Source organism: Actinia tenebrosa, unplaced genomic scaffold (genome assembly GCF_029948245.1).
Source record: "Actinia tenebrosa isolate PJP-AT-01 unplaced genomic scaffold, QUT_ActTen_1.0 PGA_scaffold4__44_contigs__length_22323623, whole genome shotgun sequence".
Classification (NCBI taxonomy): domain Eukaryota; kingdom Metazoa; phylum Cnidaria; class Anthozoa; order Actiniaria; family Actiniidae; genus Actinia; species Actinia tenebrosa.
In genome coordinates this window covers 11,243,297-11,271,129 of record NW_028292581.1, presented here as the reverse complement: position 1 = coordinate 11,271,129, position 27,833 = coordinate 11,243,297, and the positions used below count along the sequence as shown (strand labels likewise).

The 27,833-nt window shown below is 40.3% G+C and overlaps 3 protein-coding genes across 3 annotated transcripts in view; 1 reads left to right on the top strand and 2 right to left on the bottom strand.

Moving 5' to 3' along the window:
• LOC116288266 (carbamoyl-phosphate synthase [ammonia], mitochondrial) overlaps positions 1-27,833 on the top strand; it is a 51,843-nt gene that overhangs the window by 6,265 nt on the left and 17,745 nt on the right. The window contains exons 4-19 of the mRNA XM_089036789.1: positions 1,891-2,014; positions 3,339-3,428; positions 4,680-4,808; positions 5,411-5,517; positions 6,576-6,717; positions 7,230-7,307; positions 7,535-7,627; positions 8,041-8,136; positions 21,619-21,693; positions 22,252-22,366; positions 22,926-22,972; positions 23,615-23,725; positions 24,158-24,286; positions 24,569-24,790; positions 25,237-25,370; positions 25,851-25,974. Coding sequence (XP_088892915.1) covers positions 1,891-2,014; positions 3,339-3,428; positions 4,680-4,808; positions 5,411-5,517; positions 6,576-6,717; positions 7,230-7,307; positions 7,535-7,627; positions 8,041-8,136; positions 21,619-21,693; positions 22,252-22,366; positions 22,926-22,972; positions 23,615-23,725; positions 24,158-24,286; positions 24,569-24,790; positions 25,237-25,370; positions 25,851-25,974 — 1,816 coding nt within the window. The remainder of the gene's footprint in view (positions 1-1,890; positions 2,015-3,338; positions 3,429-4,679; positions 4,809-5,410; positions 5,518-6,575; positions 6,718-7,229; positions 7,308-7,534; positions 7,628-8,040; positions 8,137-21,618; positions 21,694-22,251; positions 22,367-22,925; positions 22,973-23,614; positions 23,726-24,157; positions 24,287-24,568; positions 24,791-25,236; positions 25,371-25,850; positions 25,975-27,833) is intronic.
• On the bottom strand, positions 9,374-15,177 carry LOC148907075 (uncharacterized). The gene is made up of 6 exons (XM_089036458.1): positions 14,947-15,177; positions 14,629-14,850; positions 14,204-14,367; positions 12,794-13,837; positions 11,337-12,339; positions 9,374-11,149 (listed from the first exon to the last, which is right to left on the bottom strand). Exons 1-6 carry the CDS (start codon positions 15,128-15,130, stop codon positions 10,227-10,229), a joined length of 3,540 nt encoding a protein of 1,179 aa, XP_088892584.1. The 5' UTR covers positions 15,131-15,177; the 3' UTR covers positions 9,374-10,226.
• Positions 16,852-19,913, bottom strand: LOC148907074 (uncharacterized). Its single transcript, XM_089036465.1, has 2 exons — positions 18,724-19,913; positions 16,852-16,990 (listed from the first exon to the last, which is right to left on the bottom strand). Exon 1 carries the CDS (start codon positions 19,611-19,613, stop codon positions 18,759-18,761), a length of 855 nt encoding a protein of 284 aa, XP_088892591.1. The 5' UTR covers positions 19,614-19,913; the 3' UTR covers positions 16,852-16,990; positions 18,724-18,758.

Below are 27,833 nucleotides of genomic sequence, written 5' to 3'. Positions count from 1 at the left end.
ATTTAAATGATTTAAAGAATGTAATGTGAATATTCTTATAAAAAGAGAATAAGGGATTTTATGTTACTTCGAGATTGGAGGGCGTGGTCGCCCAAATTCTTCCGAGCCAGGAGGACTCGTGTTAGACGTCTTCGAAGTTGCACCCTTATCCCCTCCAACTATCCATGTTATTATAAGGGTATTTAAAGCTCAGCTACAAAGAATGAAAGGAGTCGAAACAGACGAGAGGAATTGAACCGGGATTGAACCGTGGACCGCCAGCTCAAACTGCGCACTCACCAACCTGAGCTACGCCCTGCTCTTGCAAACATGCAACCTACACAATGATAAGGAATTATATGCTGCTCTCATTGGTATTTCAACAGGTCCCAGCGCTATACGGCATTGATACAAGAAGATTAACAAGATAGTGAGAGAAAAGGTCAGTAATAGAAAGCAAGATATTTGATCGCCGCATATGAGTGGGATACTACGATACCGAAGGCAAATTCGTAGTCGCTACTGTAATCGTACCGTATCTTATCGTATCCCTAACTACATATTGTGATTGGATGAATTAGAGCCGTTTTCGCATGACTGTGAAAAGCTCAGTGCCGTATCGTGCCGTGCCGTGCAGTGACCGTGATGGTTCTAGAATTCTAATCTGCTGAATTTTTCTCGCACAATGTGTTTGGTCTGACAGTGGCCGTGACCTTTGCGTGTCCGTGTCGCGCAGTGTTTATGCCGTGTTCCGAGTATTTGATTGGATACAGAGTAATGTGATTGGTCTGGCGTATCGCTTGCTGTGTCACGACCGTGTTCGTGCTGTGAACTTTTCACTGTCATACGAAAATGCTCTGCTGGAAGACAATGGGAGGTATTTCATTGTCATGCCGCAGCGTGTACGTGCTGTAGGTCAGTACCGTTGTTTCCACTCTTACCAAAACCGCTCTGCGCATGTCGTACCGTGTACGGCTGTAGGTCAGTACCGTATGTTTCCTACTCTTACTACTCTCCCAGTAGACCGAGGTAGTTGTGATTTTTTAATCGCCTTCGTAGCGTCTGTTATGTTATCCGCAAGTACATTTCAATCGACACGTGATGCCAATGTAAGTTGTACCACGTGGACAAGTTTTTTACACTACGTAATCAAAATTCAGTCAAGTTTTAATCACGTGGTGTAAAAACTTGTCTCGTGTTACAACATTGGCATCACGCTGGGGGATTTTGAAATTTACTTGCGGATATCATAAAAGACGCTACGAGGCGATTAAAAAATCACAAACTACCTCGGTCTACTGGGAAAGAGTAGTACCAACTAAACCGCCTCTGCGGCATGTCGTAGCGTGTACGTGCTGTAAGCCAAGTACCGTTGTTTTCCACTCTTAACGAAAACCGCTCTTACGGCATGTTGTACCGTGTACGTGCTGTAAGTCAATACTTAGATCTTCTTAACCGAGCGAGGGTCGTACGGCGATAATCTGACCGAGGTCGGAATGTACAGACCGAGGTCAAGATTATCCCGTACAGACCGACCAGGCTCGGTTGATAAGAGTTTTATTATATGACCACTTTTCATTGAAAGGAGACAAAATGTTTTCGCCCGTAAGATTAATATGCGACGGACCGGTTAATACCGGAGGAATCTTGACCATCAGTCCGCGATGCGATCTATCCAATCAGATTGCTAGATTGCTAGTGTCCAGGCTCTAAGATTCACGGTCATATGATAATACCGCCCTATACTATCGTACGCATGCGCTCATATATCAAAACCTCTCTACGGCACCATGTAAATAACCCAGGCCCATAGGCTGGTTTTTGAGGCGCGTTGGATGCAAAATCCAAAAAAATTTTGGTTTCCCACTAACAGAATCTGAGTTTTTAATGATCCTTTTTGAGTCATCTTAGTCGAGTATATCCTGCTTCTTGTTTTAACACAGGGAACCCATTTGGCGAAATTGAGTTTGAGGACCAGCCTGTTGAATTTACAGATCCTAACAAAAGAAATTTGATGGCTGAAGTATCAACAAAGGTATGAAGGGAGAGGGGAGGGGAGGGTTTTGGTTGAAACCACTAAAATGTATGATACTAACTGTGTAACTGGGCTAACGCCTTTCCAGAAGTGGGAATTTTAAAGATTTTCCGGAGGCATTGTTACGAACCCAAAAATTGAAGTCACAACTATTAGAGTTAAGCCAAAACTATGTATCTTAAAGTGTATATGACACGAAAACATTCCATCATTTAAAATGTATAGTTTGTTAGTAATAATAAATATATCGTAACAAAATTTGTTTCAAAAGCTTATTTTCTTGAGATATTTGCGAAAGTTAATCCCAATTTGTGACGTCATTTTGTTGACACGTACTCTCGATTCAGTAGTAATGTACTAAATATAAATTGTAATTCATATAAATTAACAACAAAAGACATATTTTAGTCAGCTTCATTTGATAGCTTACGTAGTACTCTTCCAATGTTGGGAAATTGAAAAGTGTACTACTTGACATTAAGATTCTATATTTCAAACATATTTCGTGTATTTGCCAACTAAATCTGGAGACTTGTAAACAAAATGACGTCACAACTCGTGCTAAAATTTTTTGAATTTCTAGAGAAATACGTTTTTGGAACAAATTTAACCGTGATCTTCTTATTAATGCCAATAAACAAACATTCTTAACATTAAAATTTTTTCGTGTCATATACACTTTAACTATATCTAATCTTAATAATGCCTTATAATCTTTATCTATATCTTTTACTTATTCAGTATTAACGTAACTTTTGTAGAATACCGTGGGAAATTCCCACGGGTTTATAATATATAAAGGGTAGATCTGAACATGTAAAGTAGATGAAGTAGATGAAAGCTGATGAGTAATAAAAACAGTTCACCCGGTACCTCTCTCTTGGGAGAATACCGTGTACCGCCGAACTACACGCCTACAGACCTCCCTCCCTCCCTCCCTTCCGATCTAGAAAAAGTATATCTACTCTTGTTCTCAAATATCTCTAAAACGGATGTAAGCAAGGGCGGTTCCAGGGGGAAAAGAGGGGCTGAAGCCCCCTTCCCCTTAACTCAATTAGCCCCCCTCCCCTAAACTCAATTAGCCCCCCCCCCCTAAAATTTTGGCTGGATCCGCCCTTGGTAAGTGTACTTGCGTCTGTTTGCATGTATGTTAAACAACAGTATTTGTGAATTGAAATATAGTCACTGCGAACACCCACTATCGAGCATTTCAACAGGTCCCTTTTTGGACCACTTTTATGACCTTACCCTATACGAAGTATTATAACAGATCCTTGGTCGTTATGTTATTGTTTGATTTATTATACTGTTTGTTGTTCAACAGGAAGTCTTGGTGTATGGAAAAGGAAATCCTCACAAAGTCGTGGTAGTTGACTGTGGAATCAAACAGAATATCATAAGAAATCTAGTGACGGTAATGATTGATTGAACTTTTTAGAGGTGCCGGCGAGGGACTCTGCTTGATTGACTTATGACTAGGGAACAAAAAGGAGTAACCACTAGTCATTCTTATTCACTTGTTGTATTCAACACACCAACACAGTCCCAACCAGTAACCACTAGTCATTCTTATTCACTTGTTGTATTCAACGCACCAACACATCCCCGACTAGTAACCACTAGTCATTCTTATACACTTGTTGTATTCAACACACTAACACAGTCCCAACTAGTAACCACTAGTCATTCCTATTCACTTGTTGTATTCAACACACCAACACAGTCCCGACTAGTAACCACTAGCCATTCTTATTCACTTATTGTATTCAACACGCCAACGCTGTCCCAACTAGTAACCACTAGTCATCAGTATTATGACTATAGTGTGTTCATCTACATACAGATTTGTTATTCTTTTTCCTCATTTAATCCGTCATCATCCTGATTTTCTTGCATTTCTTTTCTCTGATGCTGAAAAAATATATGCAATGTAACTGAAAGGAAAAAAACTGACTTCCTTTTTGAACTGGGAAAACATTTATTCGAAATGAAGTTAAAGGGTCGATTGGCCTTAACCGGATTTTGTTTTTCATAAAATAACTGTTATAAATCTCGCATTCTGATTGCACACAGCACGCACGCGCCCTTTGCATTTTATAAAAGAAATAAGAAACTTGCTTGCTGTGCTGTGGGCAGTTATAAAGCACTTGGGGATTGGCACAACACTCGAGAGGTGTCGAGAAGCCCTCCTCTACACGTCGTGCTTCTCCTAACACTTCTCTCGTGTTCTATCAACCCCCGCGTGCTTTATAACTGTACACAGCACGTGCGCGTTTTCTATTTCTTCCTTTTCGGGATGCGCAGTGCTTACCAAAACTGTGATGAAAGGGTGCCCACAGCTTTTGATGGGCGGGGATTCAATAGATCTTTTTTAACTTGGCTCTTTTCCCATTTTAGAATAAGATTCTTTCTTTGATGGGTATACATATGCATGTCAATAATAGTTCTCATATGCAACCGTTAAACAATTAAATGATACTCTTGGGTTGACACATGCCGGGCAAAGGGACAAAGATCCATTAACGTACATTACTGAGCGTTTAATTTTTGGTTTATCGTCCCGTTAATGATTTTTCTTTTTTTCCCGCAAACCAGAAACAATTTTTTCTAAAAAAATTGCATGTTTTTTTACTGACTGGATTAATATTATCGTACTCCCATCCAGCGAGGTGCAGAGGTTCATCTTGTACCATGGAATTACGACTACAGCCAGTTGGAATACGATGGATTGTTTGTGTCTAACGGCCCTGGTGATCCCGCACTAGCCACGGATGCTATCAACAGCTTAAAAAAGGCATTTATCTATTGTAATGATTTTGATTTGTTATTTATATAGCCCCCTTTTCTACGTACATATTCATGAGGTGGTTAGTATGAAGTGTAGGCACTGAGGGTGGTAACTGCTAGGGTTTCTTTACGTCCTCAGTGGTTCTTTTACGTCCTTTATAAAGTGTGGAGAGATGGGACCGCCATTTAAAGTGGTCATCCAAGCCACTTGAAAGTCTAACCATTTGTAGATGTAATTACGAAGGCAGCACTTTCTCCTCAGTTATTTTAAGACCCTGAGTGTTGATCCGTCTGGTCAAGGCTTGAACCCACGACCTCCCGTACAACATTCCGATGCTCAACCAACTGAGCCAACTGGGTGGCAGCTTAGGTTACATTTAGCTCACACAGCAGATAGTTATTTTAAGACCCTGAGTGCTGGTCCGTCTGGCCAAGGCTTGAACCCACGACCTCCCGCACAACATTCCGATGCTCAACCAACTGAGCCAATTGGGTGGCAGCTTAGGTTACAATTTAGCTCACACAGCAGATAGTTTATGAGTTGAAGGTCATAAAATACAAAAACTAGCAAGTAACTCTAACAGAGCCAATGGTCTTATATTCATATAGGTATTAGACAATGATCGTCCAGAGCCAATATTTGGTATTTGTATGGGAAATCAGTTGGTAGGACTGGCTGCAGGAGCTTCAACATTCAGGTTATCACTAGGACACAGGTCAGTACTTATTATTGGTAAAATGGAAGAGACTCAGGCTGCCGGACGAATTTGTAACTGGTCAAAAATTTGACCTGTACATACCGTTTACACTTAACCGTCTCTTTAAATGTAAAAAAGATACGTTCCGTTTACACTCAACCGGTTCCAAATTTGCACGGCTAGATAGGCTTACGAATTATTTTTCGGATAGCTGAGTCCTGTGTGAATAGAACCCCTAAACGTACAACTTGGTGACCAGTTAAAAATTCGTCCAGTACCGTGTAAACTCAGCCTTATAGGGTGTAGCTATAGCCTGTGTAGAGGCTCTCTGTTTTATTTTGCGAGGAGTTGGGATTGGGGAATAGGAGGGGAGGGGAGGGGAAATGCATCGGAGACATTATCTGTAAGATGGGCGAGTAGACGAATTATAGGTGGACATACGACGATGACATAATATTGTGTTGGTTAATTATCATCTACATTGCCAACCAGAAATCTATTGGACAATCAGCAAAACAAAGTGACAAAACCTATCGTTAAAAACAATCGTTATTATTGTATATCACGCACGGAATCATACAATTTGACGACCAAGAGTAGGTTTTTGGTGAACGTCGTTCAAAGTGTTAACAAGACTGTCAGAAAACAAAAAGGTTTTGAGAGCGCATGGAATGTCATGGAAACGCGCGCTAAACACCAATCCAGCATTCATTGTTCTTCCTCCCAGGGTCCCTAGTTACGTCGGACAAGCTGAAATATGTTTTTGAGTACAGCATGAAACAAACACCGATTGCTGAAAATTGTTAATGTCTGTGTTAGAATCAATGTATTCTAAGGTACATTAAGAAAAAAATCGATAAGCACTAATAAATTTTATGAATTCGAGTTTGTTGGCCGGACATTCTGTATTCCATTGGAAAAACTACCCATTGTTTGAGAATCGCCGGAATTGGTCTATTGAGAAAGACCGTAAACTGCTATGTGCTACATTAACATCACAAGGCAATTTTTTATAAACATTTTGTCGATCTATAGCGATTCTAACTAATTTTTGTTGTTTGACGTTTTGTTGTTAGAGGTCACAACCAGCCAGTTATCAATAATCTTAATGGCGAAGCCTTCATCACATCACAGAACCACGGCTATGCTGTAGATGATACGACTCTTCCATCTGATTGGAAGACTTTGTTTTATAATCCCAACGATCTGAGCAATGAGGTACGTCATACATATTTTTAGATGTTTGTGGTACTTTCTTACTTTGATTCCATAGATCTCCATCATATGCGGGTACAATTGTTTGTTGGCAACAAAATCGCGAAAATGTGGCTCGTAATACTACTGACCGTATTATTACTCCGCGCGCATAAAATTTGCCTCATTGCAAAGAGTAGAGAGTTTGTACTTCGCGCAACAATGCAAATTATCCGAAGTATCTCTTCAACTTGCAACGCAACGATATTTTGTGCTACAAGTTGCGCAATTTTGTTGCTGCTCGTATTACCGCAGCTTTAAAAAGTTTTTCCTGCGTCTTTTGGTTTTCGATCATTTTCGCGAAAATCCAGTTCTAATTTCTAACTCTATCTGTCGTTAAGAATGTTTTACCCATGAGCCTCGGACTTGAGAGAACTAATCCCCGCATGATCGATTAACAAAAAACTAAGCACGATATTCCACGCAGCAGAGGAATGTGCAATATTTTTCTTTCCCTTTTTTCTTTTATTTGTCAGGGAATCGTACACAGGAAAAAACCTATCTTTACAGCACAGTTTCACCCAGAACATTGTGGAGGACCAACAGATACTGAGGTATCGGGGTTGATAGAACATAGCTATAGTCTTGAATCAAATGCAGAAACAAATAAAAGAAAGCGAAAGATATGGATTGAAAATAAATGGATAGATGGTGCGCTGGACAAAAGGAAAAATGGAGGGAGAAAAGATCAAGGGGGACTTGAAAGAAGGGTGGGTGGACGGACGGACGGATGGAAACAAGTTACTCATCCAATCCCTATCTGATATTTATTTCCTCGTAGTATTTATTCGATGCCTTCATGAAAATGGTCAAGGATGAAAAATCTTCCATTGAGGTGTTACATCGACCTGTTCATGTCCTTGAAAAAAAGAAGGTATTGCATTTCACTCATATCCTTTAGTATGATACGATAATGAAAACACGTAAGAACACAGGTCTAAAGCAGATTCATGGTTTCCATCCTTGTGAAACTTAAGAGTTTTATCAATATGTTTATCGCTTAGTATGTTTTTGACTTACACTCACTCATTTGTCATTTAGATGTCTTCTTCGGAATAAAAGAGGGTTTAATTGGTGAAAATAAAAAATATCAAGATATTTCCATGTCATTTTGGGGCAACGAGGACATGAGTCTATTAACGGAATGTCATGGAAACGCCTTGATTGACTTCCACCAAAACCTCACTTTATCTTGACGACGGACAATTCCGCGCGTGTTGATGAGAACCAGTGTAATTCTAGCATTCGTTCAGGCTACTAACTTTTTTTGGTCATTTTTCTTTTCAGTTTTCCAAGGTTCTTGTGCTCGGCTCTGGTGGTCTGTCGATTGGTCAGGCAGGAGAGTTTGATTATTCAGGTTCACAAGCTGTCAAAGCTTTGAAGGTGATTTAAGGAACCACAGGGTCGGATCTAGTGAAGGAGTGCAGGGAGAGCACACCCCTCCCCCCAGATAAGCTGATATCTACTTCATTATCGGGGTTTGCGTTTGTAAGCAAAGGGGGCACCCCCTCCTAAAAAAGTCCTTGATGGTGCCCCCACCCCTAGACATAATCCTCCATCCGCCCTTGAGCCCTTTTCCTGAACCACAAGCCAGTTGTTTACCTTGTCGCTTCTAATCGTCCACACAGAAAACTGCCTTCCCCTCCTTAGAGTAGCAGATCACGGCCTTAAAATTTAACACGATACCAAGGCTCTTCAGAATAAGATGTTCACAATTGCATTAAACCTCAAAAGGATCAGGAAATATATCGCTGTAGATTCCGTTATAACGTTTTTGAGCAGAGATTTGACTAGCATTTCTACTAGAATCTTATTATCATTGCCCAAAGGAACTTTGTATATGGTACATTAATTTGTCCTACATAAATGTATTTGGTGATCCTGCACGGGCTTGTAACAAATAGGAAGTAGCATAGACTAAAACATCGCAATCAAGTCTGAATTTTAAGAGCAATTGTCTGTAAGCGTCGGCTGGGCCATGAAGGATAGAAAAATCGAAAATTTTCAAAACTCATTCGAAGAATACCCTCAAAGCCCTTATCACAAAAATATAACTTTTAGTTTCATCCGATCTTTTTTTGGCGAGTTATCGAGCATTTTATGATTTGACGTTCATCGACCGATTTTAACGGCTCGAGAAGGCCGATTTTAAACAGCTCTATACGACAACTAAACAAATACGAAACTTAGTCAGTGCTTGTTTTCTCAATAAAGAATTATGTCTTCGAAGTATTCCAGTCGCTTTATCAAGTATTTCGAAAACTGGAATTTTTTCGGGTTTTTTTTACTTACCCCTCTTTCGACCAACTTTGCCGTAGTCAAAAATTCACATAATTCAAACCCCAAAAAACCCAATTGGTACATGGACTAGCCGGTTGGTTTTATACTCGACAGATAGACTGATATTTCGGCTACAAATTTGTGAAATAAAATTCTTGGGCACTTGAAATCGGAATTTTTAAGAGCGTCGAACGTTTACCCTACTTTCGTAAATATCGTGACCCTTTAACCTTATACATTAACAACATGAAGTCAACAACTTGTCTTTCAAAAATTGCGAACTTAAAAATTTACCGAACAATTTATTGCTTGTAATAAAAAACTAATACAATAGATCATATCTCAAAGTTTTGAAGGGTTTTCGAAGCCAAAAAATTCTGTTATTTTTTTAGGCCAATTCAAACACGATGACATGAACTTCAATCCGGTAAATAAACAAGCATAACAGAAAATAAACTAGCAAAAGCTTTTTACCAAGTTAAAAATGGCCTAAAAGGAGTTGTTAATCAGAAGTCAATAACTAAATCCAGCTAGAAATACCAGATCGCATCAGCGGCTGAAGAATAAGGATTACATCGAATTAATATGAGCAATCTCTGTCTCACTTCTCGAGCTCTATTGTCGGGAAGTCGGACGATCGCAGACGTCGATTACTTTATAATTAATGTCAAAGTGATTCCGACCAAGGGTAAAAGGTTTTTTTTGTAAAAAGAAAAACCAATAAGTTCAAGAATAATGTATAAATTAATGACTGGATATTTGAAAACTACAAATAGCCGAGAGTATTGGAAAGTTCGGGTAAAGTTTAAACTCATTTTGAAACAAAAAACTCGCAAGATATCAGCTTAACTGGTTCGGACGGGGCGGCACAACGCAACCGCCTGTCATTCATAACCACAAAAGTTCTCCAATGAGGGTTCATTGCATTTGGTTGTTTTATTGAACTTTGGGGGCTGCGCAACCCCCACCCCCACTCCACACACACAATTCCCATTTTGTTCTTGTCTTCTGTCCTTACTTATTTTCCGAAGATGCTCAGATAAAAATTGTATAAGGGAGATAGTACGTCGTTCAAGTGCCGAAAGGAATGTGCTGAATGCAAGAACTGACTGGAAGAACAATTTTGACCATCAAGAGAGACCATCGCATTTTTCTCATTTAGGGGCCGTTGCATCTCGGTAGACTCGGCACCTCTAGATCCGTCCCTGGCATGCACAAGACTCTACCAGTTCCTTGATCAGATTGATATAAGGCGCTTTACGACGAACTTGGATATGGTCGACCGCAAGATCAAAATGCCCACAGACAGAACGCAACACTGAGACACCTAGGTGTGTAAGCTTTTTCGTTGAATATAAAGAGCAAATATTCAAGGTGTCGTAGACGATCGGGTGGTTTAGCTGGACTTCTTGCAGGATATGTTCACGTGTTTTGTGATAACTGTCTTCATCTTCTGCTGCTAACTCATCATCATCGTCATCAGCTTGATCTGGTGTATCCATTCCGCCTTGGCGCGCTTTTTTCGACATTCTTGAAAAATATGATTTAATCTGCTGAGCAGTTAGGAACTCATCAATGTTGAAAAGGCGCTTGCCTTCGGAATCCCGAGTAAAGCGCATATCTTTTGCTACTGCTGCAGGATCGGCCTTGTTTCCTGTTTCCTCGCCGATTTTAAACTTGTCATCTAAATAACGTGTTTGTTTTTCATTGAAACGGTTGGCCTTTTTTGAGGTCTTCAGGGCCCAACCAAGTGCTAGCACAGCTCCACCCTCGCTTTCTTTTTGTAATACTGTGGGGTTGATATTGAGGTTTGCACTGGTGCCTTCGATAAGTTTTGACGTATACAGGACTTTAGCCTTGTCCATCAGTGTTTCCCTTTCAGGAGCTAGATGGCATTTTCCATAGCTCATATGTTTTTCAAGACCAAAATAGCGCTGATATTCGCTGGTACAGCCTGCGTTGGGACATGTGAAGAGATTATTTCCATGATCTTCAGGCTCAGAATCTTGGGAGTTCACAGTCTGGGAAGGCTTTTCTGCTTTTTTCTTTGTACTAATATCAACAAAATCTCCTGGTGAAAACTTCTCGGTAAACTGGCAATCATTTAGCTTCAAGGCTAAAACAAAGCAAATATGTTTAATTGTAATGATGAACGAATATATGAGAAGATATTTCATTGTTTATGGTTTTGACATTTCGGCCATCAAGCTATGGCCATGCATCATCAGAATTCGACTGATCGTAATATTGCAGCAACAACTTACTACTTTGATCAATCATAGATATCACGGTTATTACATTACCTTCACAAAACTTTTTACTTGAAATCTGCTTCCCTATTCCGATATCGTATGCTCTCCATGCCGTTATACCCTTCTTTGTATATTCGAAATTGTTCAAGAAACTCACTCCATCCCATTTGGGTCCAACGCCGTCAATATCCGGTGGAACTTTCGCGTCGATAACCGCTACCCTGACACCACGTATGCCGCCATTAGAAAGGATGGCCTCTCGGAACTCTTCTGGCGTGTTAACATCATGACCCTCATTCATGTATCTTCGAACGTGTGCTTTAATTACTGCCGCCTTCCTATCACACGCTCCTTTACCGCCTTGCGGGTCACTAAAATCAACTCTTGCAACACCTATTCCTGTATGAGCTTTCATTTGTTGGCAGCTGGACAGCATGAGGGAGCTGTGATAACATGCACCATTGTCTTGGCGCAAAAAGACTTTGGATAATTCAGGATGCTCAGTTTTCAATGTTCTTAGAGTATGATCAAGCATGCGCACAACAGAAACACTGTCTTGGGAGCAGCTTTTGGCGATGTGGATGAATGCTTGTTGTTTTATAATCCCTCCTACTTTGGTGACAACTACGCTAATATGCCACGAGATTCCTCGTTTTCCATACCAATCTGCCTGGGTTTCCCTGTATCGTTGAGGAAGAAATTTCATCGCCCAGTCTTGAGTTAAAAAGATAGAGTTTTCATCAAGGCTCGTGTCTAGGATAAAAGTACGACTCATATCTTGCCTGATACTTCTGAGCTGATGGCATTTCCAGGCCTGGATGGCTTGCGTAGCTTGACCATACAGATACATCAAATCATCACGCTCATCATTTGACAACTCAATTTCCTTCAAGACTTTCTTTGTTTCTTCTAGGGCACTTTGTATTGCTTCGCACTGCTGACAGAATTCATCATGGACATGTGAGCAAGTCGACTCTAAATTGTTATTCTTACTGTCAACTAGGGCGTATACCATGCAGTGATCGGCGACTCGGGAGTCCTTTGAAATGTGAACCTAAAAGAAGACATTAAATTCATTAAACATCATTTTTACAATCAAGAACATAAAAAGGACTAGCCACATCATTGATATCATACAAATCAGGGGCGGATCCAGGAATTTGTTCAGGGAGGGGTGCTGCGCACAAAGTTAACCCAGGGAGTGGTGCACCCCTTAAAATCAAAGGGGAAAAACATTATTTTGTATTGGTTATCTTCGAAGTATAGGGGCACAAAGTCGAACCAGGGAGGGGTGCGCACCCCCTGCACCCTTCCCCTGGATCCGCCACTGCAAATACAAACTGTTTGCATCTCATTAGATATTATATATTTTATATGGTTTATAACCAAACGACAGGATGCATTTTTCGCGTGCTGTCATTGGTTCAAAGCGCAACATTTACACAAGACGGAATCAGAAGGTATCCCAGAACGGGTTTATTTACAATTTTGTTTTATCAAAGGATTACCTTATAGTCCGTCTTCAGGTACTGTTTACCTTCTTTCAGATCCTTCTTTAACAACATCAGTTTTTTCCTATCAACACCACTCTTCGCCTCTACTCTGTCAAGCAAGCCATAGAGATCATCAAAGGCTTTAGCCCCTTCAGCTGAAAAATAATCAAGACCTTGCAATGACCTCCGGACTGTTGCACTGCAGCATGACAATATGCGTAGCATGGTAGATGATCCAAACGGTTTGAAATTCGACTCCTGACAATACTGTTGATATTGTTGTACGATTCTTTGAGGGATGATTGTACGAATGACATTTGGAGTCTCGAGGATCTCTCCGGACGAAAGGTGTAAGTATCTCTGTCCAAATGGAAGGTCTTGAATTACGTGTGAGCTGGTAATAAAGGATAGAAAATGATCGAGTTGATCCATGTTGACACGCATTCTTGGACTTTTGTCTAAAGGTAAGGGAACGCCCCGTCCATATTTTAGTCTATGCATTCTTGCTATTTTGAACCTGTACTCAGTGAGTCCTGGTATGTACTGTCGAAGTCCTTCTAGGGTCGTTAAATCCGCCATGATTGACAAGATTTGTCTCCTTGTATCACATGTGGAGGCGTTTCTGTATGTTTCAGCAAGGGCGTCTAGGTATTTGTTGTCATCACTCTCTATGTTGAGAAGTTGTTCAACAGCTCGAGACGCTTTGAGTGCGTCCCACAGCAAACCAGGTTCTCCAGGAGCAATGACATTGAGGACAGCCACAACTGCATCTTTTGTCTTGATGATGCGATCTTGTTTGGCTCTTGAAGTGATATTACCAAAATTATTTTTAGAAGGCCCAACTGATGGTAGATCGCAAGAAGACAGGAATTCATTTAGTTTCCTTCTTCGGACAGCAAGGGATGCTGTGTTCAAACAAGCATCACTTGATGTACTAGACGCTAGCGATTCATGACCGCTACCAGCAAAACTAGAGGAAGGGCTTGATGTAGGTTCGTCCAACAAATTCGCCAATGACATGTTCTTGAAGACTGCGCATAATTCTTTAAAATCATTTTCCTAGTTAAAAAGAAAAAATGACGTCATCTACAATGTAAGACAAATCTTATTGGAAATGCAGGTTATAATTATTGCACTATTCAGTTGAAACCCCCATTCCTGACATGTGAGGAATTCAACATTCAGCTAGTTTAAATTTCCAGCCCTATCCCAGATACAAGCGGGAAAAGAATTTTGTTTGACATTTTTAAAGTTGATGCTGTTAAAGTGGCAAAACTGTTGCAGTACGCTTTTAGTGTCCCTTGTCTCCGTGCATTCACGTTGTTAAATGCGAGTCAAGGCCCTGGTAACGCCGGGTTAATCCCCCGCCCTGTCCGGGGACCGGAGGTTTTAATCTATCGACCAGTGAATCAACGAAGTCTGTACCTCCTTGTTTTCCATTTCTGATATTTGATCACTTTGAGATTCTTCCTCCTGAAAGGTAGTGTCTTGTTCTTGACGCTCAGATTGTTCTTCCAGTTTCTTGCATTGGTACGACAACCTCATATCCTCAACCTTACGCAATCTTTCTCTACATCTTCGGCAAATTGCTAAGAACAGTGTGCAAGAAAATAATTAGATTTGTGTTTTTGTGTTTTTGTGTTTTTGTGTTTTTGTGTTTTTTTGTTTCTGTGTGTGAGTGTGTGGGGGGAGGGGAGTAGCATCAAAAACTGTGTACTATTTCTTGGTTTATCTTCGTCATCACGTACGTCCACAACTCAGATTGGGTGGGTGGGGGGGGGGGGGGGGTGGGAGATTGTTTACTCCACGTTTGTAGACCCACCAAAAATGTGTAATAAATAAAGACTTACGTGAGCCAACTGGTATCAGTATTTTTGTAAACTTGAAAAGGCGTTTGGATTGTTCCACGGTAATGCCTCGATCACCTTTTGGGGGTTGAGTTCCATGACCCGACCAGTCAATGGGACATGCGCAACTTTTCTTGTTACAGCGCCATCTTACACCAAATTGGTCACGATGCCTTGGACATACATTGTATCCAATAGAGAGTTCTTCCGTTTTGTCAAAAACACCTTGAGATCGATCAAATGCACGAAACATTAATTCTAGTAGGAAATATCTATGAGAAATCGCTTCTCATGCAAGCGCTCGATGTTTTGAGTTCTTACCTGCTCGAGCTAATAGAAGTTTTGATTCAGTGTCCAAAGCCGAATCTGACACGGCAAACAACTTCAGATGGTTCCTGATGTCTCTAGTACATTGGCTTACTATCACACATTCTGCATTGCCAGGATTAAAAGTACTCGAACCACAATCACCACCAACGAGTGTCGAATAGCTACAAGCTGCCATGTTTCTGGAGAGCGCTGGCCGGTCTGCACGATTATCACAAATGACAGGTTGCGTTGTGCCGTCCCGTCGGAACCAGTTTTAAAGCTGTCTTGCGAGTTTTTTGTTTCAAAATGAGTTTAAACTTTGCCCGAACTTTCCAATACTCTCGGCTATTTGTGGTTTTCAAATATCCAGTCATTAATTTATACATTATTCTTGAATTTATGGGTTTTTCTTTTTACAAAAAAAACCTTTTACCCTTGGTCGGAATCACTTTGACATTAATTAAAAAATTAAACGAGGCTTACCTGTAAGGTGAAGTTTGATTGGGATTCTACCTCCTCATTCTTGCATAGAGAGATCACGTGAGATAGCGCATGCGTAGTGAAGTTCATCCTTTAAAGCGGGCCCATGTTATCCCAAGAAATGGGTGGGTATACACCAGACAATGGGGTGGGCACGTGATCTCTCTATGCAAGAATGAGGAGGTAGAATCCCAATCAAACTTCACCTTACAGGTAAGCCTCGTTTAATTTTTTAATTCTACCTCCTCATTTGCATATTCGAGATCCCGTGAGACTTCAAAGCTACGTGGGCCCGTGTCAATGTACCCTTCAGTAGGGAAACACACAATAACCTCAAATGGAAACATTTTAATATGAAATTAATTGAACATTTTTGTCATCTTTATAAAGCACAGCTTAAAACTGAGCTTCCATAACAATTGTCTGGTTTAATGTCTTTCTTGTAAAAAATAGCAAATGTACATTGTGATGACCATCCTGCAGCTTCCATAATTGTTTCTAATGGCACTCCACTGCGATAAGCAGCCGAGGTTGATGCTGACCTGGTGCTATGTGGTAGGAATGTTTTAACATCTATGCCTGATTGTGCCATTACTGTTTTGACCCATCTAGAAATAGTGTTTCTGGTAACAGGCTGAAAAGGCTTGTTATAACTGAGAAAGAGCCTTGTGTTCTGTGGCCTTCGGATAGTTTCTGTTTTAGCTATGTAAGCTTTTAGGTAAGTCACTACACAAAGTCTCCTGTCTGCAGGGAAAGCAGGAAGCACCAGTATTGGTGGTTGCTTTCCAGGTTTGGATTGTTTTATAAGTCCATCTAGAAAAAACTTGTAGGAAGACTTCCCTTTTGAAACATGTTGAAGGTCCATCATGTGCACTGATTGGCATCTTTGACCAGTAACTAACATACATAACATAACTAGCTTGAGAGTGAGTAACTTTAAATCCAACTTTGAGGCAGGACTCCATGTTTTTAATAAATCTAGCACCTTGCAGACATCCCAAGTTGAGTGATATCTTGGACGAGGTGGTCTGGTCTGAAAAGTTCCTTTGACAAATCTCCTAATTAGAGGATGTTCTCCAACACTCGAAGTACTATCGGCAAGCTCAACAGTTGCCGACAATGCTGATTTGGCAGTGTTAATTGCTGAGTAACTGCTTCCAGAGTCATATAGGTGTGTTAAGAACTCAATTATATTAGCTACAGTTGGATAAATGGGATCTTGATTTCTTTCTGCTGTGTATCTCCTCCATTTATCCAAATAAACTCTGTACTGTTTTGTTGTTCCTGTTCGCCATGACGAGAGGATAATTTCACAAGCTCTTTCTGAAATGTTCTGTTGTTGGAGTCGTCCCCTGATAAAAGGCATGCCATCAGTTTCAATTTTGGCCACAATGGGTGAATCAGTTTTCTGTTGTGTGGTAATTGTAGCACAAATTTGTCTCTTGGAAGCAACACTGGTCGCTGGATTAACATGTGTAACATCTTTGGAAACCAGACTTGGGTCCGCCACAATGGTGCTATCAGCAAGGCTTGAGCTCGGTCTTCCTGGAGCTTTTGAAGAACTTTGGTCAACATGCTGAATGGTGGAAATAAATAAACATACTTATTTTTCCAACTTAAACAAAATGCATCTATTGCCATGGCTTCAGGATCAGCACGCCATGATACAAAAGGCTTGAATTGATAATTGTTTCGGGAGGCAAATAAGTCTATTTCTGGCCTCCCCCAGAGTTCTATTAGCTGTTTGAAAACAGTGGGATGAAGTTGCCATTCTGTTCTATCTGTAAATTTTCTGCTCAACCGATCAGCTATTTCATTTTGTATTCCGGGAATGTGTGTCGCACTGAGCCATATATTTTTTGAAATACACCACAACCAGATTTCACGAGCTACTTTGTTGCAAGCCAAAGAGTGAGTTCCACCCATATTATTAATAAATGTTACTGCTGTGACATTATCTAGTTGTAAATGTATGTGTACATTTTTCTCATTGCTACACAGAGACTGTAGTCCTAATTTAGCAGCTTCAAGTTCAAGACAATTTATATGTTTGGTTTGTTCATGTGCAAGCCATCTACCTCCTGCACAGTCCTTTCCTTGGCGGTGTGCACCCCACCCTTCCAGGGAGGCATCAGTGGTAAGGGTGAAGTCTGGGTTGTTGTGGGAAATTTTCTTAGTAAATTTGTAATGGTTTCCTAACCACCATTTAATGTCTTCTCTAGCTGAGTTAGAGAATTGTATTAAGGCCTCAAAATCACCTCTGCTATTTTTGAGTTCCTCAATTTTTTCAATTTCAAGTTGTTTGTAGAAAAGTGGTCCAAATTCCACTCCAACAGAACAAGAAACTAAAGTTCCAATAAGTTTAGCTGCTTCTCTTATTGTACATGTTTTATTATCCAAAATGGTTTTACCAAGGACTCTAATATTTTTAATTTTTTCCTGTGTGAGACTGACTGTCATGTCAATAGAGTTTAATATGAACCCCAAATGCTCTAAAATTTGGGTTGGTCGGGTTACCGATTTTTCCTCTGAGACCTGAAACCCCAGGTCTCTAAACAGATCATAAGTTTCATTTATATTATTCATGCACTGATCATATGACGTTCCCAATAAAAAACTATCGTCTAGGTAACCACTTGAGATATGTCCTCTGCTCCGCAAAGTGGAATACACTGGCTTCATGAGTTTTGTAAATATTCTCGGTGCAGAGCTAAGACCATTTGGTAGTGTGATATATTTGTATAATTGGTTTCCCACCTGAAATTTTAGGTATTTCTGGGATTTTTGGTGGATAGAAACTGAATAATAAGCATCAGTTAAGTCCAGAGATGCCATGAAACAATTCCGTTCCATTACATTTATACAGGACTGTATTGTGTCCATTTTAAAATGAACTGGTAAAATATTTTTATTCAGTTTTTTGAGATTTAATATCAATCTGAATTTTCCATTCTTTTTTGTTCGTAAAAACACTGGTGAAATAAACTCTTCTCTTTCGTGTTCGCATTTTTCTATGACTTGTTTGTCTAATAGCTCATCTACTAGTGTATGAAGAGCTTTCTCTTCAACTGATTGAAGTTTTGGTTGTCTCAAAGGAGTTGTTTGTACTGGTGGTGAAATGAAATCAACTTCGTACCCTGTTACAATATTTAGGATTGTTTTGTCAGAAGTTAGCTTTTTCCATTCATTTTCATGAAATTTAAGACGGCCAGCTGGCAAAACTTGGTTTTTGGTCAGTGTATTCTCACTTTGCAGAACAGATTTCTCTGTTTTAAATGCAATATGATCATTTTCCTCAAGGTTGCTTACCTTAACAAGAGGAATAGAGATATGTAAACTTGAATTCACTTGCGAGGCTGATACTGGGATTGGTTTTTCTGATTTCGGTACCCTGTGTATCCGCTTCTTTGCCTTCCAGTAGAGCCTCTGCCCCGGCTTAAAAAAGGAAACCTTCTCTGATCTGACCTCGCATATTGGCTGCCATTTGAGTTCTGTCTCTTGTAGTTATTGTGTTTCGAGGTAATTTTAGATGTGACCTTGCTGGCCTCCGTCAAATCCTTTACTGATTTGCCTAGCTCAGTTCCAAATAGCAGATCTTTAACAGGGTTTTGATCGCTACACAGCAAACGATATTCAGATTTCATATCTGATTTGAACAAAGCTCTTCTTCGCAAGTCAATTTCATGCGAAGCATCGCTTAACAGTGACAGACTGTCTGAAAGAGTCTGCATTGTGTTTGTTGTCATGTCCGCCATTTCGGCTGGAATGTTCTTATCTTTTTCAGCTTTCATAAAGTCACTTAGCACTTTAGCTACTGCCGTTATTCCTTTAAGAAGGGGTTTCTGTGCTTTTTGTAGCATAACATCCTCTGTTTTTACTTCCTTTCTCACACTATTGAAGATCTCAGGGTTTACTCGAACGACCTCTAGTCGCTGACAGTTTCCTGGCGTGGGTAATTTCTCCACCAGCTCTTCGCGCGAGTCTTTGCTGGCGCCTTTGCTTAGAAGTTCTGTCAATAATTCGGCCAAATCCGAGTCGAGATCTTCTCCATTGTGTAGTGGTTTATTTACCACTTTCGCCATGCCGGCGAGAACCACATTCAGTTCTTTCTTGGGTTTTTTCCCTGGGAGGTTCACCTTCCTCCTCCCCGCCATTGTTTTCGTTGGCGGGCGATTCACTGTCACTTTCTGACAACTCATCAACAGCCTGGTTATAATTATCGTAGGCTGTTTTTATCTCAGTAATTACTGGTGTAAGGCTAGCTAAAGATCCAGTAATGTTTGCTAGTTGTTGTTTGATGTCATCTACATCTTCGGCCAGCAAGGTATTTTCGGTTTGGTCTTTGCTTGATTTTGGCGCCAAACTTTTCGAGTGGCCATCTTCTGGCTGTTTGTCTTTGGGACTCGTGGGATTTTCTCCCGTCTTATGACTTTTTTCGAGCCCTTTTCCCTTTCGGGAAGTTTTTTCGACAGTATTCTTTCCCTTTCGGGATTCTTTCATGGTGGTTAAAACATGGTGGTTTCTGATCTTTTTGCAAGACTTTCGCCTTGACGCTTATTGGCCTCATGGCCTTGCTCCATTCTTCAGAAGTTCTTGCCAAAACACGAACTGAGAGTTCCCTCGGGACGATGGAAGTCGGTAGACACCTATTTCTCTAAGAAAATCGTGGTTATTCTTAAAATCTTTTCCGAAACAAAACGTGGACTTTTCTACACTGAACGCAAACGCAAGATGAACTTCACTACGCATGCGCTATCTCACGGGATCTCGAATATGCAAATGAGGAGGTAGAATTATAAAGTAATCGACGTCTGCGATCGTCCGACTTCCCGACAATAGAGCTCGAGAAGTGAGACAGAGATTGCTCATATTAATTCGATGTAATCCTTATTCTTCAGCCGCTGATGCGATCTGGTATTTCTAGCTGGATTTAGTTATTGACTTCTGATTAACAACTCCTTTTAGGCCATTTTTAACTTGGTAAAAAGCTTTTGCTAGTTTATTTTCTGTTATGCTTGTTTATTTACCGGATTGAAGTTCATGTCATCGTGTTTGAATTGGCCTAAAAAAATAACAGAATTTTTTGGCTTCGAAAACCCTTCAAAACTTTGAGATATGATCTATTGTATTAGTTTTTTATTACAAGCAATAAATTGTTCGGTAAATTTTTAAGTTCGCAATTTTTGAAAGACAAGTTGTTGATTTCATGTTGTTATGTATAAGGTTAAAGGGTCACGATATTTACGAAAGTAGGGTAAACGTTCGACGCTCTTAAAAATTCCGATTTCAAGTGCCCAAGAATTTTATTTCACAAATTTGTAGCCGAAATATCAGTCTATCTGTCGAGTATAAAACCAACCGGCTAGTCCATGTACCAATTGGGTTTTTTGGGGTTTGAATTATGTGAATTTTTGACTACGGCAAAGTTGGTCGAAAGAGGGGTAAGTAAAAAAAACCCGAAAAAATTCCAGTTTTCGAAATACTTGATAAAGCGACTGGAATACTTCGAAGACATAATTCTTTATTGAGAAAACAAGCATTGACTAAGTTTCGTATTTGTTTAGTTGTCGTATAGAGCTGTTTAAAATCGGCCTTCTCGAGCCGTTAAAATCGGTCGATGAACGTCAAATCATAAAATGCTCGATAACTCGCCAAAAAAAGATCGGATGAAACTAAAAGTTATATTTTTGTGATAAGGGCTTTGAGGGTATTCTTCGAATGAGTTTTGAAAATTTTCGATTTTTCTATCCTTCATGGCCCAGCCGACGCTTACAGACAATTGCTCTTAAGATAAAGAACCCTGCCTACTGCAATTTTTTAATTTTGTTCAATCTCAACTCAGTCAGTCCCCTTACTTCTCCTTCTCCCTTCCTCCCCCCCCCCCCCCCCCAGAAGCATAACCTGTGAATCATTCCTTCGCTCACAAAAACATTGGCTAATTCCTATACTGAAAAGCTACGTGTCTAGTCCTTAATTTGATCCAACGGTGAAGCCTATCTCTGTTTCCTCTCGATATAGTATACAAATATCCATGCTTATCACTGGAACTTGTCTTTGTCACAAATATTGACGGTCAATGGTCAGTCCTATCGCCACCATCAAATATGAAATTTGGTACTTTTGCTCAGTGTCATCCTTTTTGTAAACTTAGCTTGTGAGTACTGGATGATGAATTCATGAATGAATGTTGCATATTTGTTACAGGAAGAAAATATCGAAACAGTTCTTATTAACCCAAACATCGCGTCGGTGCAGACAAACGAAGTGGGAGAAAAACAGGTTAGTCAATGACTTGGTTCAGTCAGTCAGTCAGCAGTCTGTTTGTCGTGTTCAGCCTCGTTTATTTATTCAATCAATCTGTCTGTTCTTCTCAAAATCATTGAGACAGCCCAGTACTAGTCATACAGTCGGGCCACTCTTAGTCAGATAGTCAGTGGTACAGTCTGTCAGCCTATCTATACATGTCAGTCAGTCAGTTTGTGACACTCTAATCGGTATAGACCTTTACAGCTAGCTTCGTGTGCAAATTGCCCATTTCAGATCACATGACATTCCCTTGAGAATTGTTCTTTTATAACGAACATGTTAAGATATTTACACATGAAAGAATCAACTCCCAACAGTGGCATCACATGGTCTGTAACATGCATAACAAACAACGAAGCTAAAAAGGTCTATTGTGGTCGTCTAACTTTCGTATTTATGGTTTATTCAGCTAGTTTGTTTGTCTGTCCGTCTCTAAATCAGTGAGACAGCCCAGTCATACAGTCTGCCAGCCTTTCTGTCAAACAGTCAATTCGTGTCATTTTAACTTTCATCTTCACGGTTTATCCACAGGCAGACGTGGTGTATTTTGTGCCTGTCACCTCTGAATTCATAGAAGACGTCATCAAGCGAGAGAGACCTGATGGACTGTTGTTGTCAATGGGCGGACAAACTGCACTTAATTGTGGTATGTTTAAATTACTCCAACGCCCAATAGCAGCACAATAAGACTTTGGTCATGTGTTCGTTCCAAGCACTGGTCCTCAGTGTTTTTTGCGTGGGGGAGGGAGGGTTGGTGCATGATGATTGATGGTTCAATGAGAGGGGGGACAGCAGGTAAAGGTATAAAGGAAAAAGATAGACAAACGAAGAGTCGAAAATTAATGCAAGGGTGCAGGAGACAAGACATGTAAAGTTGATTGCGTATATTTTCTTCTTGTTTTGCACCTCTCCCTTTTCCCTCTCACTGCCCTCTCACACATACTAGTCTTCATTCTCATACGGTAAGTTAACGATGTGAGTACAAGCTTATTTGCACAAGAAAACTATTTATAAACATTCACTTGTAATGTTACCAGTGTTTTAGAATTCCGTAAACTTCTGAGAGGCTAAACCAAAGAAACTAAACTAAAGAAAGAGGCTATAAACCTGTAAACAATCAACAATTTTTCTAACAATCTTATTTATTTTTCAAAAAACATTGGTTTTTTTTTATTCATTAAACATTGTATTAATTCTTTAATTAGGTGTGGAGTTATTCGATAATGGAGTGTTAAAGAAGTATGGTGTTCAGGTAAGAACAAGGGGAGTAGTCACTTGAATAAGGTCAAACATCACACCACGTGGAACGATCACGGTACGGGATCAGTTGGTACGTGAAATTCAGTGAAGCAGTCGCAGCGCGCGAGAGATTACTGTTTATCCAATCAAAAAGCTGGGACGGGACACGACACAATACGAACATGTCGCTTTCACAGTTTTCGTATGACTGTGAAAAGTCCACGGCACGAACACGGTCGTGACACAGCAAGGGATACGCCAGACCAATCACATTGCACGAGAGTTTACTCTCCATCCAATCAAATACCCGGAGCACGGCATAAACACGGCGCGGACACGGTCAAGCCAAGATCACGACACTTTTAATTAGACCAATCATATTGAGCGTGAAAAAAATCAGCCAATTAAAATTCTAGAAAGTATCACGGTCACGGCACGTCACGCTTACGGCACTGAGCTTTTCACAGTCATACGAAAACTGCTCTAGGTTTGGACTGTTCGCAATAGACCATTTTCGAGTTCCAGTGCAAATTACCGCTGTGTTCCCTAAATACACACTCAAATATTTCAACGGTAAAGTAAAGAATGTATTTAGTCCGTCTTAATGATATAAACAACGACCCAAAATATTCTTCACATGATTTCTTGGTGCTAGGTTCTTGGGACGCCTGTTGAATCCATCAAAGCCACTGAAGACCGACAAATATTTGCTGACAGACTAAAAGAAATCAATGAAAAATTAGCTCCAAGTGTTGCTGTTTACAGTGTGAGTATTCAGTAATAACATTTGCCGATCATCATAAGTAACACGTGACTATAGTGTCGCAAGGAGACTCTAGTGAATAGAGAACACAAAATAGACCTCTTAGCTTGGACGTAATGTTTTCCCATTACAGGAGGGGGAGAGTGAGGGAGAGGCAAACCAGCAACGTTTTGGGAAACCACCTACTCGCTGAAGGAACTGCCGATTCAAAACGTAGCTTTCACATTCAAATTTAATACTTATTCTAGTTTAGGGTTTTGTACTCCAAAATTATTCTATATTCTAAGCTCTATGGTAAAGAAGGCAATATTAATCTAGGAACTACCCATGGTTTGAAATACTAACATTACGCGAGTCTGCTGCAAGAGTTGCTTGTTTTTACAGCATGGTAGTAAAGTTTTTATTGGTCAATATGTTGTTTTAATTTCATTTTAGGTGGAAGAGGCTTTGAAAGCAGCCATGACCATCTCTTACCCAGTCATGGTGAGATCAGCATACGCTCTTGGAGGACTGGGATCTGGAATCTGTAAGGATGAGGCAAAGCTAAAAGACGTAGCGAAAAGAGTAAGTATATATTTGGAATGGATGGGAATGAGATGGGAAATGGGTTTGAGTGGAATGAAATTTATTTGAATGAAAAACATAAGAACAAATGAATGGAGAGACGAAGGAACAAAAGACGAAAAAAATGAACGAACGAACGAACGAACGAACGAAAGAACGAACGAACGAACGAACGAACGAACGAACGAACGAACGAACGAACGAACGAATGAACGAACGAACCAATTGTTTTGCTTTCATTTCATTCACCAGTTAACCTATTTTGAATCAATGTTCTGATAGGCTTTTGCCATGTCAAATCAACTTCTGATCGAGAAATCATTACTGGGATGGAAAGAAGTGGAATACGAGGTGGTTAGAGATGCAGCCAATAATTGCCTGACTGTCTGTAACATGGAGAATCTCGACCCCTTGGGGGTACACACGGGGGATTCTGTGGTGGTAGCGCCAAGTCAGACACTATCAAACAAAGAGTACCACATGCTGAGAGAGACGTCTATTAATGTGAGTCGTGGGAAAGTAGTGATAACTACTGATCTATTGATTTTTTTCATATATGTTTGAGAAATCCTTTAGCCTCATACAAAGACGTAACGTCGTTACACAACGTTGGGCGAAGAAACGTGACGACCCTTAAAACGTCGTTTTATGAGGCTACAAGACTTCCAGTCTATAAAATCCTAGCCTCATACGAAGACGTAACGTCGTCATACAACGTTGAGGAGCAAAACGTGACGACACTAAAATGAACATATGCGTAGGGCGCTACAGGAATCCCAATCTATAGGATCATAACCTCATACGATGACGTGTCGTCACCCAATTTTTCCTGCTCCCCAACGCGTTTGTACTTCTTTAGTCGCCCACGTCCTGACTTTGATCAGCTGACACGGTCGTATCAGGGTTCATTAAAATTGATTGGGTAATATATATATGTATATTTTGGACAGGTCGTGCGTCACTTTGGAATTATTGGGGAATGTAACATTCAGTTTGCACTCCACCCAACTTCTCTGGAGTATTGTATAATTGAAATCAATGCAAGACTCTCACGCAGCTCTGCTCTTGCTTCGAAGGCAACTGGGTAAGTACGACTCAAAAAGACCACTTTTGCGCTTTCGATCATATTCATGTCTAAAAATGCGGAATAGAAATATTAAAGTATATATCGGTTATAACGTATCTAACTGAGCTGATCTGCGCAGCAACTTATGCAGCTCGGGAACGACTCAGAACGGGATTTGAACCCGTGCCCTGGCGATTCCGGTGCCATGCCTTAACCACTGGGCTACCAAGTGTCATATGAGACTTCAAGGACACATGACGTGGGTTTATCGGCCCGATAGGAAAGATATATGCATATGAGAATATATATATATATATACTATATCCTTTGTTAATATCCCACTGATGTCTACCACGTATTTTGTCATTAATTATAGAGAGATTAATAATAGATAGAGTGTGTACAGTATCTAGCGTGGGTGAAAACCAGACTGCAGCGTCTTTGATTTTGTACACTGATGATATATATAACATTGCATCTATAATATTTCTGTTCAAGGTACCCACTAGCGTTCATCGCGGCTAAACTGTCGCTAGGAATTCAGCTGCCTGACATAAAGAACGCGACTACGCAGCTGACAACAGCATGTTTTGAACCGAGTTTAGATTACATCGTTACTAAGGTAAGACAATAAATATCGTTATCATCAAGGAGGGAAGGGAAGAGGGAAGGGAGGAGGGAAGGGAGAAGGGAAGAGAGAGCGCTCATTGGTTAATTGGAGGTGAATATTGTACGATATTCACTTCTGAATCTCGGAATATTGAGTCGGCAACAAAATGGCATCTGCCGGCAATCGCTTTGCTACAATTTCCGATGAGGAAATTGAAAAAATGAAAGTAAATGCCATTCCTGTCAATACTAAGAAGGCGACGAAGAATGGCCTAAAAGTTTTGCTAAAAGTTTTGCGTGAATTTGTCACGCAAGCTAAAAGTTTCTGTTTGTTTGTTTTTTATTGAATTATTATATATAACTCTGTACACAAGTTGGTATATGCTAAAACAATTATTCGCCTCAGGCTCAGTGAATATGGAGAATATCCTCGATATTCACTTCGCCTTCGGCGAATAATTGCTAAGTATTACTAGATGTACGCACGCCTCCGTGGTATAATCGCAAGGCAGCCCCATCCTTGTACATAACAGTTACAACATCGAGACACATGCTCATCATAGTATTACTAGATGTACGCACGCCTCCTTGGTAGAATCGCAAGGCAGTCCCATCCTTGTACATAACAGTTACAACATCGAGACAAATGTTCATAGCAATCATTTTTATTTAACATCGACAAATAATTGTAAACTCTTCTCAGGAACCAGCGCGCAGATACCATATATGCCCGCGTCCAGGCTGCGTCAGTCACAGTGGATGGACTAACTATTGTATTTGCTCTTACATTTATATGGGTTAACATTGATCAGTTCACAGCACCCTGTTGTTTCCTGAGATCGTTATGACTTAATCTGGTCGAGTTTCGCCGAGTCGTGTCTTCACGTGATTGGCGTTTAACCAATAACTAATGATTGCTAATCTAATAATTCTAACTTTAATATTCTGCTTAACAATTATTTAATATTAATACTTATTGAATAAGAATGATGATAATAACACAGTTCTTTACAGATTCATTTTTGACGGGGGTCTGATTGCTCGTCCGGTTCGTGTCTTTTTCTGTCCAGCCAACATTTCATCGGCTACGATCTCTTGGCGCTTTCTCTTCTTTCCGTTGTCCTTTGGCGGAGCCCTTTCTTGTACTTTGACAACTTTGACAACAGTATTCATTGTTGGTTTGGTGTTGACAAGACAGCGTTTCTTGCTTGTTTGGTCATTTTCTGTTTTTTCGTCGACGTTTGCTTTGCTGTGACTTCGTTTTCTTTCCTTCTTCTGTTCCTTCTTCACTTTTGGCAGCGGTGCGGACGAAAGTTGAATCTGTGTTTTTTTACTGCACACGTCGGCCAGTAGATTCAGGTTTGCTGACAAGTTTGACAGGTTTGACAAGTTTGGCAAGTCTTTTCCTTCTAACGGGGCTCTAAATGGAATACTATCAGGTGGAACAGTAATGTTTTCTTCTGCAATCTGCAGGCCTTTGGTCAGTTCTGTATTTTGTTCTTGAGTTTTGCCACCATTACGTACAAACACAGGCCGACTTGTTTGTGTGCTCTTGACTACGCTGTACTTCTGTTAACCAACAAATCATGGGATTAATATTAATTTATTTATAAGAGTATTGATGTGGCCCTCGTTTCGTCGCCCAAAGTATCCGATTAACATAAAAGACGTATATTCTACGACAATCACTTCTTGTACTGATAAAGAGACTTTTCTGTGAGGTGCGCTCCACACGCACTACCACTACATTCTATATTTAAAACATACAAAACTCAACTCATATGTTGATTTTCAAGGAGGGAGGAAAACCGGATTAGGTGGACAAAAACCCTCGTGGCAAGGGAGAGAATAACTCATCAAGCAAACTCGACT

Excerpts from the sequence above, each read along its gene's own strand:
- LOC148907075 (XM_089036458.1), bottom strand. The coding sequence starts at position 15,130 with ATGGCAGCTTGTAGCTATTCGACACTCGTTGGTGGTGATTGTGGTTCG. Across the intron at positions 14,368-14,628 it reads ACTGATACCAGTTGGCTCAC|CAATTTGCCGAAGATGTAGA; the intron begins GTAAGTCTTTAT and ends CACTGTTCTTAG. Across the intron at positions 12,340-12,793 it reads ACCTGAAGACGGACTATAAG|GTTCACATTTCAAAGGACTC; the intron begins GTAATCCTTTGA and ends GTCTTCTTTTAG.
- LOC148907074 (XM_089036465.1), bottom strand. The coding sequence starts at position 19,613 with ATGAGTTGTCAGAAAGTGACAGTGAATCGCCCGCCAACGAAAACAATG.